Source organism: Chiloscyllium plagiosum, chromosome 19 (genome assembly GCF_004010195.1).
Source record: "Chiloscyllium plagiosum isolate BGI_BamShark_2017 chromosome 19, ASM401019v2, whole genome shotgun sequence".
Taxonomy (NCBI): domain Eukaryota; kingdom Metazoa; phylum Chordata; class Chondrichthyes; order Orectolobiformes; family Hemiscylliidae; genus Chiloscyllium; species Chiloscyllium plagiosum.
The window spans coordinates 37,190,447-37,207,764 of NC_057728.1; the positions used below are offsets into that span (position 1 = coordinate 37,190,447).

Here is a 17,318-nt window from a genome sequence, read left to right on the forward strand (position 1 = left end):
ATCCTTCCTTAAATAGGGCTCACCAACTCTGTAAACAGTACTCACTATCTCACTGTGATCCCGTAAAACTGAAAATTATCATTAATTGCGAGGAGAATAATAGACAAGTGAGGGTGTTTTGTTGCAGTTGGACAAAGTGCTGGTGAGTTGGAGTACTGTGTACAATTTTGGTGTCATTTTTAAGAAAGGATGCAAGCCCGTTTGAGACAATTCAGTGAGATATTGTGGAGCGTGGGACGTTATCTTATGAGGATAGTTAGGACAGGCTTAACGCGTATCCATTGCAGTTTAGAAGACTGAGAGATGATCCTGTTGAAGTTTATTGTATTCTAATGGGACTTGATAGAGCGGATAAGGATGTTTCGTCTTGTGTAACAGATTATAACTGGAGGTCACTGTTTAAAAATAAGTGTCTTGAGTTTAAAATGGAGATCAAGAGGATTTATTTCTCTTAAAAGTATGTGAGCATTTGGAACGCTCTTCCTAGGTAAATGGCAAGGTGGGAGCATTAAATACGTATCGGCAGAGCTTGACAGATTCTTGACTGCCAAGGAAGTCAGAGCTTACGATGGTAGCTGGGAAAATGGGAGTTAAGGCTAGAATCATTTCAGCCAGGATCTTATTGAACGGTGTAGCAGGATAGATGGGGTGAGTGACTTCCTCATGCTTTTAATTCGTATGTTCGCCTGGATGGAGGAATAGAGGGCAGTCGTTTTGGGGTTGCCGAAACTCCTGATACTGTTCACGTACATTAGTCCTCACCTCGGCAATCTCATGGGTCACAAGTGTGGCCAAGCCTCTTCCAAATCTGCCTGCTGGAAAGAAAGCACAACTCCAGTGCAATCGGCAGTTCAAACTCAGACTCGCAGTTCCCAAATTTCCCTGTCCTCATACCCACACCAAGTGACCCAATTGATTGGTAACGATAAGAATTTGGGGCGCCACGGTGGCTCAGTGGTGAGCACTGCGGCCGTGCACATTCCCCCTGTGTCTGCGTGGGTTTCCTCTGGGCGCTCCGGTGTCCTCCCACAATCTAATGATGTGCAGGATGGGTGAATTGGCCACAGTGTTCAGAGATGTGCAGGTTAGGTGCATTAGTCGGGGGGTAAATGTAGAGTAATGGGGAATGGGTTTGGGTGGAATACTCTTCGGTGGACTTGTTGGGCCTGTTCCCACATTGTAGGGATTCGATGATAAGAACTTGGTGAGTCAGCAAAGTAGAACATAGGCTCAGTGCAGGTCACAAATAAAATATATCCAGCGAAGTGCCCACCAACATAATCCCAGGAATCTACTTGTTTTATAGGGACTCCCTTTTTCTGGAGAGCGGCCAGAAACGTGGCATTAAAATAGTGAACCCTCAAACCTGATGGGCCAAACGACCAGTTGTTGTGTTATAAAGCTTTTTTTTCGTTGTTATTATTTGTTTGTCCATCATGCTGTCGTACTTATCATACTTAATGATGAGACAATTGAGATTGAACAATTTTTTTATAACTTTTCTTTTTGGCTATGACAATGATTTTAAAATCACTTAACCCCTCTGATGCCAGTGCTTATTCTGTTGAGCAGATGAGAGTGACATCTGCAGGAAGTGTGTCGGTCTTTAAATGTGCAGAGTGGGTTCCCATTGGCACTGGGAGCTGACTCTTGTATTAATTGAGTGGGGTTGTGGCCATGGTCGGCTCGGATTGTCGACTGTAAAGCGTGATGGCACAACTCTAGCCTTTAACTCGGTTGGTTGAATGTTCCAGTCCAACCTTTCATACAACGCTGTCGCGCTCAATAAATTAGTATACAGTACAAATTCAAAATGGGGAAATTAGGCCATTCTCCCTGAAAAGCGATCATGGGCCGAAGAAAAAAAAACTGAACTTTCCTAAAACGTTAGGTTTCCGAGTCAGGAGGAGTAAAATCTCACAAGGGCCCCGGCTGTCATATGCTGTCAAATTCTTACCCCTACAGTCACCAAATGGACGAATCTGGTCAGTTTAGTTGTGTTTCTTACTAGACCCACCCCTTCCCTCAACGTCTTCAGACAACTTGCATTTTCTGCCTTCTCCCCACTCCGCATCTTTTATGCCATCTCAACTCCACTTTAAAATCAGGGCCTTTATCATTATATAGAGATAAATGTTGACACTTAATATCTGGATCACGTCAAGGCTGAATGAATAGTCAAAAGCCTTGCACGTTAACTCGATATGGCAATAATACTCGCTTTAAACTGATGTGGAAAAATTGGCTGTCAATGCCCTGATGTTCGCAGGACACTAATAAATAGACAAAATCATTCCACAGTTTTGACCTCATATACAAGGGCAGATTCGCTTATGACAAGATGCTGTAATTTCTAATTCCCTATAGTAACATTTTGGAACAGGTTCAGAGCAAGGAAGTTAAACCCACTGCTTTCTCACTGTTAGATAAAAGCCAACAGGCATTATGTTGTGCTGTACTTTTAGTGCAGACGCTTCCTGAATCAGTACTTTTCAGAATTGACTTCATTTTCTCAGCACAAAACTTTAATTTCCAGAACAGCAGTATTCATTGAAATTTACTCGGATGGTCTCAACCATAGGAATGACATGGCAATTGATTTTAAGGCAGAATAGGTACAATTGCCTGATAAGTGCATCAAGATGGAAACGATACACTGTGGATACTGCAAATCTGAAATAAAAACAGAAAATGCTGGAGAAACTCAGCAAGCCTGTGGAAGGAGAAACAGAGTTAACGATTCAAATCTGATATGATTCATTGAAATACTAACTGTCTTTCTCTCTGAAGAAGTCGTTCAAATTCTCCAAATTTTCTGCTTTTAACAGGATGTAAGGTCCAAATGTTGGTGGATTTTTTTCATTCCAGTTGTGACACACCAGTTGCCAATTGAAGGGTTAACTATTCCTTTATAATAAAGGAGATTGGTAACCTTAGTCCTACTAGGCTAATATGGGAGAAATGAACTTGATTAGAAAATCACTGTCCTACCATTCAGGGCTGAGGAATATAACAGAAATGATTTGTGTTTATATATTATGATTAATGTAGAAAGCACATTCCATGTTGTCATGTATTATCAGTAAGTTTGATGCCAAACCAAATAAAATTATATTCAGACTGATAACAGAAAACTTGCTCAAAGAATTAGGTGGTGAGGAGTAAAGGGCAGAAGAGGTGAATCATATTGGGGATATTATGGAGGGAATCCAGAAGTTAAGGCCAGCTAGATGAAAGCACACCTGTGACTGGTGGAGCCATTAAAATCATGGATTCTCAAGAGGTCAGAATTGGAGGAGTGCAGAGAGTATTGTGGGACTGAAGATTACAGCAATAAGAAGACTGTGAGGCTTTGCAGGAATTATAGAGCCATGGTCTCCTAGTGAAAAGGAGCAAAATAAATATTGTACAACGCACACATGAAGTGTTATAAGTGCAAATTCCACCATACTTTATCAGCTCTACCTTTGCAAGAGCATGCAGAATTGCATTGGTTACAAATACAGCTATATCTGTTCAAAATGGAAATAATAATATTAATTATTAGCAACACCCTGCATTGTTCGGAGTTAGTGAGAAACTAAAACTAAAACTCTCGACACGAGATTTTTGTGACAAAACAAAGAACTGTGGAGGCTTGAGATCTGAAACAAAACAAATTGTTGGAGAAGTTCAACCGATCTAGCAGCATCTGTATAAAGAAAACAGAGTTAACATTTCATGTCAGGTGACTAGTCATCAGAATGCAAGATTTTTTCATTAAATACTAATAGAACTAATGTTGGGGTTTTACTGTAAGGAATATTCCATCTGAGAAGAATCATACTCGTAACTTTAAACAAGCACATCTCCTATGACAATTATACTAAGTGCTTTAATGAATAAAAAAAGCTCTTGGAAAAAGTAGCATTTTTTTCTGTCTTGGTTCTATGATGCAGTATTTTGTGACTCACAAAATGAATGTTAGCTTGAATTATGAATATCCATGTTAGGTATGTTGACAAATGCATTGTGAACTTATCCTGTGATTTCATGGTTTAGTGACCACTATTTATGAGAGGAATCCATTCCTCACAAAATATAAGTAAATTTGGATCTACTTCAAAGCTGTTATAATGCAGGGTTGCTATATGATTGATTAAAATAATCAGTCATGTACCAAAGGCACAGCCTAAAGGTAAGTAATGTAATGGTTCAAGAAATCATATTTCAATTACATTCTGATTATCATAGTCCTAAATCATAATATGATAGCTGTATCATTAGCATATGAACCAAAGTTAATAGCCATTTCATCATGCAGTAAAACACAAAAATGCTCTGTATATTATAAGTAATTGCATACAGTTGCATTTGGTCTGAAACATATTTGTTGGTCAATATTCATTTAGAAGTGGTTCCCCCACATTGTATTGAACACAGAAACAAATATTAATATATTACCATATCTGCTGGGTACATATGAATTGTAGCAAGTTTGTAAAATCTTCATGAACAAAAATAGAAATCATTGAATTTTACTATATGAACCTTTTACCTTACACTGGGGCATGCAATGAAAGTGCAGCATAAGTGCAGCAAAAAGTTTCAAATGTACAGGGATATTTCAGAGACATGCAGAAAGTCGTGCATGTGTGGAATGAATTGTCAGAGGAACCCAATAGAAATAATCAGAAAAGAGGAAGTCTCACCTTCTCAAATTAAAAAAAAGTTTGCATTCAGTAATTGGTATCAATTTCATTTTTTTAAATTCCATGACAATATAATAGATTTAAAAGCAGATCGTGGAATGATAAAATGTCTAACATAGAGACAAGGATATAGAGACACTATAGTAGAGATATTAGCCTTTATATTATATGGTGCAGTTGGCACACCAAGTTATTCTGACTTTGTTAACCACGCAGCAAAAGAGTGTTCTATTGTTAGTTTACTTCACATTAGAGTTAAGAGAATGAACCAGTTAATTTTAAACATTAAGAGCTTTCAGGTGTGTGTCAACTAATGAAATGGAATCCGAAGTTAAGACTCTGCTTTTGTACATTATGCTGATACGAAATTGAACGGACAGTGGTTCCTCAAAATCAGCGCTATTAATGCAAATATAGTTTATATATATATATATATACATATGGGTAGTAAAAAGTTCATTTTGCATAATGCCTTCCATATCTTGATTTTATTTATTTATTATCATATGTATTTGTTACAGTGAAAAATGTATCGTAATATATAATTTTTGATATTTTGTTTTTGCCCTTTTTATGATATAAGTGAATTGAATTCTTGGAAATTATGGGTCTAGATTATAGATAGATCAGTTCAACTTGCACAAAAGGAGTATTCCTCATTATCAACGATATACACGTGAGAGGTATCAAAATATTTAAATTATACACAAATGTGACAGCGTTTTTGTAAAAGACAAATTAATGTTAACAGTGTAACCTTTCATTGAGAATGATTTTACTAAACTGTACACAGTCTTCTTAAGCGGTACAACATAGACATCGAAAAAAATGGGAAATAAAGTACATAGGAGCTAAGATTATCAGTGAATTTAGTGTAACTTAATTTTAGTTGCCTTCCGGTGGTCTGATGGTAAATCAAGGCCTAGAGTCTTCAAGTGGAGATGGATTAGAGTACAGGTATTAAGGAAAACATACAGACATCATTTAGTCTTCATTTTGAATCTGTCTATATTTGTGTATTTTTCATTATAAACTCCTGTGCCAATATTTATAATGCAAACTGTTTAAGCAAACTTACCACATTATGATTACACTTTCCTGTCATTAGCAGAGCTGCAGCACCTTCACTTCTAGAATATCTGTCAGGTAATTTTTTTAAAAAGACTAAAATGTTGTCCGATTGCTTTGAAGGGTTTTATTTATTTTCAGTGATATACCAATAAGTTAGCGTGGAAACAAGTGAAACGTTTGCTTTGAAAAACAAAGTTAATTTTGAATGCAATTTTGTCTCTGCATGCTGATGTTAGTTTGATTCATTAAGTAACACTCTTAACTCTCAGTCATAAAGCTATGGATTCAATTCTCACTACAAGGTATGAGCACACGATCTAGGCTACAACTTCAGTGCTGTGCTGGGAGATTGCTAAATTATTTCAGGACATTAATGTAAGGTCCAGTCTGCCTGTTGAGATGACTTGCAGAGGTCCAATGGCTTTGTCTGAAGACAAACAAATGGTCCCCCTCAGACCGTGACCAACAGTAAACTGAAGCATTTCTTTGGCTAAATTTTAATTTTCAATTTCTGGGATCTTGCTATAGCAAATTTGAAGTCACATTTCCCTGTGCTGCATGTCAAAGGTACTTAGTTGGCCATAAGCATATTGGATGCCCTGAGAGCACAAAAGAAATTATGTAATTCAAAATTATGAATATTTCTGATGGTATTTACCATTAAGAGAATAAGGCACAACCTTATTTGTGTGAATATCAGAGAGGAAATTAGGCTTACAAATGAAAACGCAGCCAGGGTTGGAGAATTTGAACTATAGGGAGAGGCTGAACAGGCTGGGGCTGTTTTCCCTGGAGCGTCGGAGGCTGAGGGGTGACCTTACAGAGGTTTACAAAATTATGAGGGGCATGGATAGGGTAAATAGGCAAAGTCTTTTCCCTGGGGTCAGGGAGTCCAGAACTAGAGGGCATAGGTGTAGGGTGAGAGGGAAAAGATATAAAAGAGGCCTATGGGGCAACTTTTTCACAGGTGGTACGTGTATGGAATGAGCTGCCAGAGGAAGTGGTGGAGGCTGGTACAATTGCAACATTTAAGAGGCATTTGGATGGGTATATGAATAGGAAGGGTTTGGAGGGATATGGGCCGGGTGCTGGCAGGTGGAATTAGATTGGGTTGGGATATCTGGTCGGCATGGACGGATTGGACCGAAGGGTCGGTTTCCATACTGTACATCTCTATGACTCTATGAATCTAAGTCAGCTTATTTACTCAGCTCAGCTTATTACCAAGCTTATTCAATAAACTCAGGTTATTCTGCATATTGATTTGTATATCTTATTGCTCTTAACAACAGCAATAAGTTCTGATTGCAAAACCAGGAGCAGCCGTCAGTAGATCCTATGAGAAGTGGAGATGATGCAGGAGTGGGTGAGCCAGATCAACAGAGGTTCACAGTTGTTTTGTGGAGCCTAGAGGAGCACTGCATCTCTTCCTAAGTGTACATTTATCAAAAATCTGGATTTAATAATAGCACAATGGTGATTACGTAAACACTGCTGATAGTTGTAAAAAAACTGTCTTGTTCACTAATGACTTTTAGAGAAGGAAGTCTGCTCCCCTTAACCAATCTAGCCAACAGATCACTCCAGCCCCATAGCAATGTGGTTAACTGTTCTCTGTGAAATAGCTTAGGACACCACCCTCAGCTCCAGGACAACTGAAGTTGAGCAACAAATGCTTGCCGAACTAGTAAAGTCTATAATGCACGAACAAATAAAAAAAATTATGAGCTGTTGGTCAGCAGCTGCCCATTGTCATTTTAAGCACTAGCTGAACTAATGTCCAGCCTGGAAATTAGTACTCGAAAGCACGTAAATGACCTGGAGATGACTTGCTTTGTCTTGTCCACATTGAACCAAATGGCCTCAGCTCGGAAACCCATACAGTGTTGTGGCTGAAATTAGTTAATTTAGAGTACTAATTGCACTTAAAGTATTCCAGCACCCTAAGGATTCCATGAAGTGAAATGGTGCACTCCCAGCTTATGAAAATCCTGCACTAGGAGCACAAAAATGTTTTTTTTTAATCTCCTTGTAAAATGGAAGGGTTTGAAATTGTATCTGGGACATCATGGCAATGGCCATGGTTCTATATTTGAATACATTATTTATTAATGTTGCATTCTGTAGGTGGCCAAGATCCATTTTGAAAAAAGGCTACAGGCAAAAGCTGGAACTATCAGACATCTACCAGATTCCTTCATCTGACTCTGCAGATGAACTTTCTGAGATGTTAGAAAGGTATGTGAAAGAACTTTGTTAATAATGCTTTTCTTAATATTGTCTTCAATGCTCATATGAAATATGAATGCAAAATTATGACCAATCAAGCTGTAAAGGTTTCATATTAGTTAAATGAATCTGAGGTTATAATTGTGATACAGTCTTCTCAAATTGCATAGGCAGAATAGTTAGATTTTGCTCAGCTACACAATGCAATATTATGTAATGTGTGGAAAATATCAAGGGGAGTCAATTGAAGACGCTTTTACAATTTACCACCTGCAGTAGGACAAGAATCCACTTCTCCTTGGCCACCCTATGTAAAAAATAGTCAGGGCACAGGCCCAGAAATATTGATTTTCATTGTGACAAGAACAATTCCAGGGACCAGTGGAGAAACAATAGAATTTAGGATAGCTGCAGAGCCAACTGAAACATTTTTTGGCAAGAAAGCATCCAGGAGTAATCATTTTCCCCTGTCCTCATGCCACAGACTTCTTGATTATGCTGATTTAGCCAAGAGTCTGTACTGTCGGCTTGATGTAGAAAATTAGATTGGGTTCATGGCAATGCCAAAAGATGGATGGATCAACCCTCTTCTTGTGAAAAATTCAGGCTAATGTCATGAAACTCATCTTTATTCTTAGAGTCTTTAAATAAATTACTCAAAGTTTAGCATCCACAGCATGGTAATGAAATAATTAACAATTAAAACTAGATTCCCTACAGTGTAGAAACAGGCCCTTCAGCCCAACAAGTCTACACTGACCGTCCAAAGAGTAACCCACCCAGACCCATTTCTCTTTGACTAATGCACCTAACATTATGGGCAATTTAGCATGACCAATTCACCTGACCTGCACATCTTTGGACCATGGGAGGAAACTCACACAGACACAGGGAGAATGTGCAATACTCCACACAGACAGTCATCCGGGGCTGGAATCAAACCTGGGACCCTGGTGCTGTGAGACAGCAGTACTAACTACTGAGCTACCGTGCTGCCCTGGAGGAATGAAATACTGAATTAGTACTGATAAAGAAATTCAATGATAATGGTATCTCTCCAAGGTTAATAAATGATGATTTCTCATGTTTTATCACTTTTTTTCACAATTGGGTATAAGCCAAAGCATTTAATTAAATTAAGAAACACTTTCAGACAACATTTGAAGGGGACGTCACAATAAGGCCTAAGGTCCAGATAATTAAATTATTCTGTAAAATCTTTTATTTCTGTTCAAAAAAATATGTTATCTGCACAACTGGAACATACTGTTAATTTATTTACTTTGCATATCTGGCATGGTACCTCTCCTGTTGGGGCATTTATCATAAATTATTGCATGAGCTTCATGCAAATGTTTCTCCTTTAATATTCCAGAATTATACTTAGTGAACATCTACATTCCTTATATGTGCTCCCTTCTGACAGTGTGATGCAAATAGTGTGTAAATGTTTTAGCATTTACTTTGTGTTTACTAGATCCTGCAGCACCTTGAAGTGACCTTTTAAAATTTGTCTGCACTTTGATAGCCCATGTGCTAGTTTTACATGGATTTTTATATTGCTTGTTAAAATGCAGCTGCAAGTGTGGGGGAATGAACCCCTATCCACTTGTACAGTGTCACAGAACAGAATCACAGTCAGAATAATTAGAGCTCCCACTGCTCATCAATGCATCTCACCAGTCTTAGCAGAGAGAATGTGGACTACTGTGTCAATATGAAAATCTTTTGTTTCTTTCATGATCTAACCTGACCATTTCTCTTCAACATTTTTATGAATTATTTGTACTGCAAATTCTTGACCACAGGCAGATCAATGTGACAACCTAATACATTTCGTTTTGGACCATTAGAACAGTAACAACTTAAATTTATCTGGCACTTTTACCATAATAAAATATCCCAAGTGCTTCATCAACTGGGTTAATAGACAAAGTAGGCTTTTATCCCATCAATTCATGGTTAGATTCAAACATAGGCCCCAGAGATGAAAGATTGTTCAACTCTCTCAATGTTAGCTAATCCCATTTCACAGATTCATATTTCTAAACATTATTACCAACAACAGAGAAAGTAATTTTTTTGAAGAAATGAAAGTCATATTTACACCTGTTGCTCATATGTCTTATCAATTCAATTACTTCTTCCCTCATATCAAAGTGAACCTTTCAATTTGTTCAGTGAGGATAAAGGAAATTTGGTTGGAAATTGTAATGCCACAATTTAGTACAAAGCTGTTCAAACTATTTACATATATCTCACTATATTTACATATAAACTCCTGGTAAATGATTCATCAGCATCAGACATATTGGATTAATCTATTGATTCTAAGGAATTGTTAAATTAACCAATGACAGATTGGATGAGCAATTTTCTTGGACTGAGTAAATGTGTCTACTCAGACTGAACAAACAGAAGTGACCCTTGATAAGCATTATCAAAGTTACAGTTGGAACAGGATTGACACATTGCTTTAATATCTGCTTGAGGTATTTCAGTTGTTGATCCATGAGTCAACTAATGTTATGTTCTCTGCAGTTCAATGTGGACTTGTAATATAGGCGGCATAATTAGAAGATAGAAAATAAACTGGAATCCCCATGACTCCACTGACAGATGGCTTGTAGTTACAAACTATTAATAAAAATATTTAAGAGAAATGTCCAAGTTAGTTAATGAAAGAAACAAGAAAGAAAACACACAGTTGCTTGACTCACTGAACTGCAGCTTCTGGGCAATGAGGGTCATTATACCTCACTTAACTGTCTGCTTCTCCTATTCCTCCCTGTGCATGTGGATGAATCTGACACCACAGGATCCTCTCCTGCCTGGGACTGAGCAAGTGCCTGGTTTTCAGCTGTCTTCTGAGTGCCAGTGGCCTGAGTCATATCTTTCTCAGCCAAATATGGAGCTGTCACTATGAGGTGTTCTCCAAAGGTGCACGCTCTCCAAGACCAATGATTCCTAACTAAAAGGAGGAGGAATCTAACATTGAGCACCTCTCCACCAGTATGCCTTCTTTATGGCCTGCCTTTTCCTGTGGTAAGGGAAAGGGAGGGATTGAGTGAGATCACAGCAGGTGACTTGGTTGTTTGATGCAAGTGGGTAAAAGATAGTGAGGAGGCAGTGCAGAAGATATACAGGCATGGGAGTGAGGGTGGGGTGGAGTGGGTTGGTTGACAACATCTGAGGGGAGATCTTGAAAGCAAGACTAACAATGACAGAGCATGAGAACAATGTAGCACTTTTCCTGTAAGAGTGGAGAATGTTATTCACTGACTTATGGCATTGCTAGCTATTCCTCAACATCATGCATATGTCAATGACCTGCACAGTGACCTCAGACCTGGGTGCCAGGCTCTGGCAGACAGGACCTCCTCTGCCTGTTTTAAGAGATATGGACTCTTCTCCTTTGCATAAACCTTTCAACCAGGACCTTCAGATCCTTGTTGGAGAATCATGATGCCATCTTCCTCTTCTATGCCATTCTCTGGAAGGGCCCTTAAATGAGCAGAGCAGCTTCAGAATGCCAGTGTTTGGCTGGGTGTACTGCGGCCTTTCAAAGATGGTGCAGACGGTCTTGTGATAGTATTTTTCTGAGTAATGAGTTGTTCCGATAAGTGTACATGGTCAGATAGGGCTGAATTGAATACGAGGGGTGCCATAGGAGCTGGTAGGCAATTAATTTGGTCAGTTTGGGAAGATACAGATGAGAAAGTTTGTCAGTTTTCATGGCAAAAGTTCCTTTAGAAAATCTATTACATTTGCAACTTAGCCAAAGAGAGCAAGATCAGTCCAATATTTTTACAGGCATTTTAAATGCATCTGCAAAATTAGTAAATCTGATCATCAATATCCATTGAGCATTTTTGCATACAAATATATTTGCCTCCGATTAGTCTATTGACTATCACTTTACTTGTTCAAGTTGGGCAAGACTGCAAATACATGAGAAGGAATGTTGTCTTTGGAATAAAGAATCCCTTTCAATATGTGGTGAACCAAAATAAATTTCAATCATCCTTGTAACATTATTGACAGCTTACCACCTCAGCTTTCAAGAACAATACATGTATCAGTACAAGTTATCAGTTGCTTTCAATTTTAGCAATGAAGCTCAGTGAGAATCTGAAGTGAACAAACAAGCTTGTTTAAACAGCAAGCTTGTTTTCCAACAGCTGAAATACCTCAAGCAGAACTTTAAGTGATTGTGTAAATAATTTTTGAACTATTAGTTTGGTATTGTTTATCAAGGGTCAATCCTGTTTTATCAATTCAATTAAGTGTGAAGGCATAACTGATTTTCTGTACTTTGTATTTTTCCACCTATAAAATTTGAATCATATTTTGATTGTCACTCATCTAAATTTGAAGATAAATATGAGGAGAGGGATATAGTGACTGTAATGAGGTCAGCTAGCTTATAGAAATTGAGTCCCCTGATTGGGGCTGTTAATCTGTACCAATCTGGGAGCCCTGGCTGACAGATAAAAGAGAGGATTGTCAGAGATTCTGCTACTCTCAGTTCTGACTCACTGGGCTGTGCCAGAGTCAAGGACTTTCCATGTGTAAAACAAAGGGTGACTTGGTGATGGAATATTGGCCTCAATAAGTTTATTCAGTCATAGAGATGTACAGCACAGAAACAGACCCTTCAGTCCAACTCGTCCATGCTGACCAGATATCCTAATCATTTGCCAGCACCCGGCCCATATCCCTCCAAACCCATCCTATTCATATACCCATCCAGATGCCTTTTAAGTGTTGCAATTGTACCAGCCACCACCACTTCCTCTGGCAGCTCATTCTAGACATGCACCATCCTCTGAGTAAAAATGTTGTACCTTGGGACCCTTTTATATCTTTCCCCTCTCACCTTAAACTTATGCCCTGTAGTTCTGGACTTCCCCCACCTAGGGAAAATACTTTGTCTATTTATTCTATCCATGCCCCTCATGATTTTGTAAACCTCTATAAGGTCACCCCTCAGCCTCCGACGCTCCAGGGAATACAGCGCCAACCTGTTCAGACTCTCCCTATAGCTCAAATCCTCCAACCCTGGCAACATCCTTGCAAATCTTTTCTGAACCCTTTAAAGTTTCACAACATGCTTCCAAAAGGAAGGAGACCAGAATTGCACGCAATGTTCTAAAAGTGGCCGAACCAACATCCTGCACAGCCGCAACATGACCTCCCAACTCCTGTACTCGATGCTCTGACCAATAAAGGATTCAAGAGGAAGAAGAAAAAAGGAGAGAGAGAGGAGAGTGTATGGAACTGGGGAGTTAATTGCTTAACATGCAGGAGACATTTCCAGATTTTGAAAGACTTTATATTTGGGAAAAGAACAGTATAAATCTCAGTAATTGTGATGAAAGGGAATTCTCAATGATTGAGGAGAGAAGGGGCCAGAGTTGAAACGTTGCTCAGTGGGTGGGGACTAGAGGGCTGGGGAGTATGCCTGATGATAATACATAATTTATACCTCCACTTCTATATTTTCACAATGCTGTGTGCACTCTGTTTTGACATCAGGTAATATTGTGCTCTTGCATTCCATATTCATGATCTATTCATTCCTTGTTATTGTTCCTGTAACCTTACTTTTACTGTGGGTTGGGGAGTTTGATACTTTGTTTAATTATTGGACTTTATTTAAGATATCCAGCATTACCCTGCAACAGCACTGCTGTGCCACCAAGTGGAGATGTTTAATTACTACTGTTCATTTCGGCGGAAAGATGTCGTGTTCAGTTGATTGATAGACATGTAACACTGAATGACATAGTTCCGGATATTTCACATAATGAACACCCTGTCTGACATATGGAAGTTCTTGGAAATCTAAAGACCTAACCCAAGCATACCATTTCCATATTGCGGAATGAGGCTGGCTTCAGCCCAGTTTTCACACGTATGTGGTTTATGCAGACACTGGGCCATTTAAGTTCATCAGCCGCCTATTCCTGCACAACATTTATGTCTGAAACTTGGAATGTGCAGATAAAACCAGGTAAGAGCAGCTCTGAACATTATGGATTAATTTGAATGTCAGGGCATCCTTTGCATCCTGGTATGCCTGTGGGGAATGTAAGCTGCTCTTGGTGAGGATAAAGCACACTTTAATCGGGTAAAAAACCCTTTGGAATTGTTAAAAGTAGACATGTTTCTGTGTACAATAAGCATGCTAAGGGACTGCCAAATTTGTCAAAGAACCATCCAAAAAAATGCATACAATCAAACAAGAGAAGTTAGGTATTTCAGTGTGCATCCTGATGTAAGCAATTACATGATTTAGATTGCATAAATGATTTCACAACCTATTATTTTCAGAGTGGGGTGCATGTCAGGTGAGTGTTTCAATGGACACCTCCAACTAGAATAGAAATATTTGTTTTCATAAGAGAATAGTTAAATGAATTTTGTATACCCTTTGTATCAATCTGAGTGTTTTTGTCAAATAATGACATCATCAACAGGCATATAATATAATTTTATATCGGTATGCCTCCGGAGGTCTGCACATGTTGGATACTTAGTGAGTTGGCATGGAAAAAAAGGGCAAAATGTGCTGAGTGGGGTGGGGCTGAATTGGCTTTAAGGAGTTGGCATTAAGTCGGCATTGAGGTATAAAGTGCCAAGGGAAAAACATGAGTTGTGGATAGATGGCTAAGGAGTGGTAAAGACTATGTAAGGGGCCATTGGAATGGGTAGAGGAGCATAGGGCTTGGAGGATATGAGATGGCATGAATGGTGTATGGGGGGAATATAGAGGCAGGGTGTGGGAAGGTGATATATGGAAGGATAGTTTCAGTTTCATTTTTAAAAAAATCAAACTGTAGTATAGCACTAGTAAGAGAGGCAGGCCTTACACAAAGCCTGCAGCCGCAGCTAGCAGTCTCCATTCTCATTCTGGGGTTGACTGGCATGCCTCTTAAGAAACTCTACCAACCCAGTGTTAAATATGACCTTCCAGTGCACTCTTTCCTGTGCTTAGTTTGCGCAGCTGGGAAACATTCCGTCCCTCCATTCCTGACACAAGAACGAAAATCTGGACTATGACTTGATAATCACAGTGCTATTGTCAACCATAAAATAATTACAATACTGCAATTACTTTGAAACCTAATTAAATATTTATTTTAAGACTGTTTCGATGCCAGTTACATTTCTTCTTGCCTTACCAAAAGTAGTGACTACTTATTGGTTTCTATGACCTAGATTAATTCAGTGTAAGCAAATGGGGTTTGAATTAGTTATAGTCTCACTTTAGCAATCCCTTTTTTTTGCAAACTTTGTAACTACTTCCTTTAATCTGTGCATCATTATTATACTTGCTACTATTCGGTGTTAAATACTTTGATGTATGCTAGAAGCTCAGAATAAAAGATTGCACTGTGAAATTTGGTTAACTTCTAATTTTTTGATAGTCTACCTACCTTTTTGTAGCAACTTAAAGATGCATTGGCAATTTGCTAATTCATGGTAAAGATCAAAAATAATCAAATCTTTTTGAGATAATGTTAATGAATGACTTCAATGATGTTTTAGCATGATTTATACAGATGGGAATAAACTAATGTCACTAATTATTTAACTACATAAATAAAATATTGAAAAGAGGTTTGGTTACAAATGCCTTTAAAACAAGGAATTACTAATGTTAAGTGATGAGTCATGGTTCCGTTTACAGGAATTGGCATCTGTTATACAAAACTGAAACAGATAATAGCAGTTCAAGAATTTTGAGAATAAATTCCTTGCAAATAAGTCAACATAACTGGAACTTCAAGAAATATAATACAGATTATCTGCTTAGTGTTGAATAGTGTCAGTCAATTACAAATAGTTAAAATTCAACGAATACTATATCCCTTTACTATTTCTCTCAAAAGTAATAAATAATTTTTCATAGAGTAGTCATTTTTTTTATTGCAATAATAAATATGTTGAAATTGACTCCAAAGCTATTGCTTGGATAAATGGGAGCGTCAAACAGAGAGTATCAATTCTTTAGCAAAGTTGTTAAATAAATATTACTAGTTTACTATTGCATTGGCAGAAATTGCTTACACTGGAATATAAGATTCATGGATTATTGCATATTTCTAACCCACATTATACTGCATGTGACAGCAAATAACAATTATTTAGCTGCTATTTATGTAATTTTATTTTCTTGTTATATATTTGTATTTGAAAATTACTTATATTGAATTCTATGCATCGTGCAAACTAAGTTTAACAGCTTTAATTCAAGATCTTTTACTGAAATAACCACAAAATGACAATGAAGAATTGAGATGAATTTCACGTTGCAACGCAATTAAAATCATGGAGCAGCATTATTTAGTCATGGAAGCCCTAAAGAATGGGTTTGTTGCTAGGGGAAGGGGGAGCTGAATACAAAGCTTGTCAAATCAAAGCTAGGGGAGGTATTACAGTGTTTAATGGTTATTAGGTGGCCCAACTAGCCTACTGAATTTATGAGAAGGAGCAAGAGAGGTAAATCATTGAGACAATAAACTAAAGTAGCTTTGGCAGACTGGGCCCCAGATCTTGCTCTAATAAGCTAACTTTCCCTTCATGAAATGTTATTTGTTATTGAGTTTGAAATGAAGTTTTGTTTAAATCTTCCTTATATTTTAACTTGATTAGACATGTTGCTCTCTTAACAGAAATACTTACTTATAGGAATAGCAGTTTCCAAATTCCATACGGCTTGTTTAATAGGAATGGCCACTTAAACTAGAAGACTGTTTCTTCCATTGTTTTATAAGAAAATGGTTACCCAATCAAACTGTCTGTAACACATGAAGGTTATAAAGAATCTGTTTCATCTGTAAGTTGTGGGTTTGAAGTGAAATCTGGTTAGATCATTTGGTATTTCACAAGGAACATGCTTAATCAATTCTCTTGATGTTACATAGTGATATTAAATTGAAGGCCCTGTCCTTTAATCAGTTCAATGTTCCTGTAATGAATAATTACACTATTTCCAAACTGTCTAAATTTTGGACTTGTTTGCTCTAATTTCTCCTTCCAAGAGACTGGAAATATTCCAAACGCTTTTATTTGCTTGCAATTTGTGCCACTGCCCATCAGAGTCTCAGTAGCATTCTAAAAAAGCATTGAACATGACCTTTCAAATAATTAAACTCCTACAGCGTGATATATGATTGGGTGTTTTTAAACTGCCAAAAATGTGGCCCAATTGGAATTTGAACTTTCATTCAATTACGATGTTTACCAAACTTAGATATTCAAAGGCTCCTCCTGCTTGTTTTTACTATCTAATTGCTTATCATCGCCAAATCTCCTTGG

General features: G+C 37.9%; 1 protein-coding gene across 3 annotated transcripts in view; it reads left to right on the forward strand.

Annotated features, from left to right (window-relative positions):
* The window catches only part of cftr (CF transmembrane conductance regulator), a 118,975-nt gene that overhangs the window by 4,556 nt on the left and 97,101 nt on the right, over nt 1-17,318 (forward strand). For all 3 annotated transcript variants that reach the window (XM_043709590.1, XM_043709591.1, XM_043709588.1), the window contains exon 2: nt 7,890-8,000. In XM_043709590.1, coding sequence (XP_043565525.1) covers nt 7,890-8,000 — 111 coding nt within the window. The remainder of the gene's footprint in view (nt 1-7,889; nt 8,001-17,318) is intronic.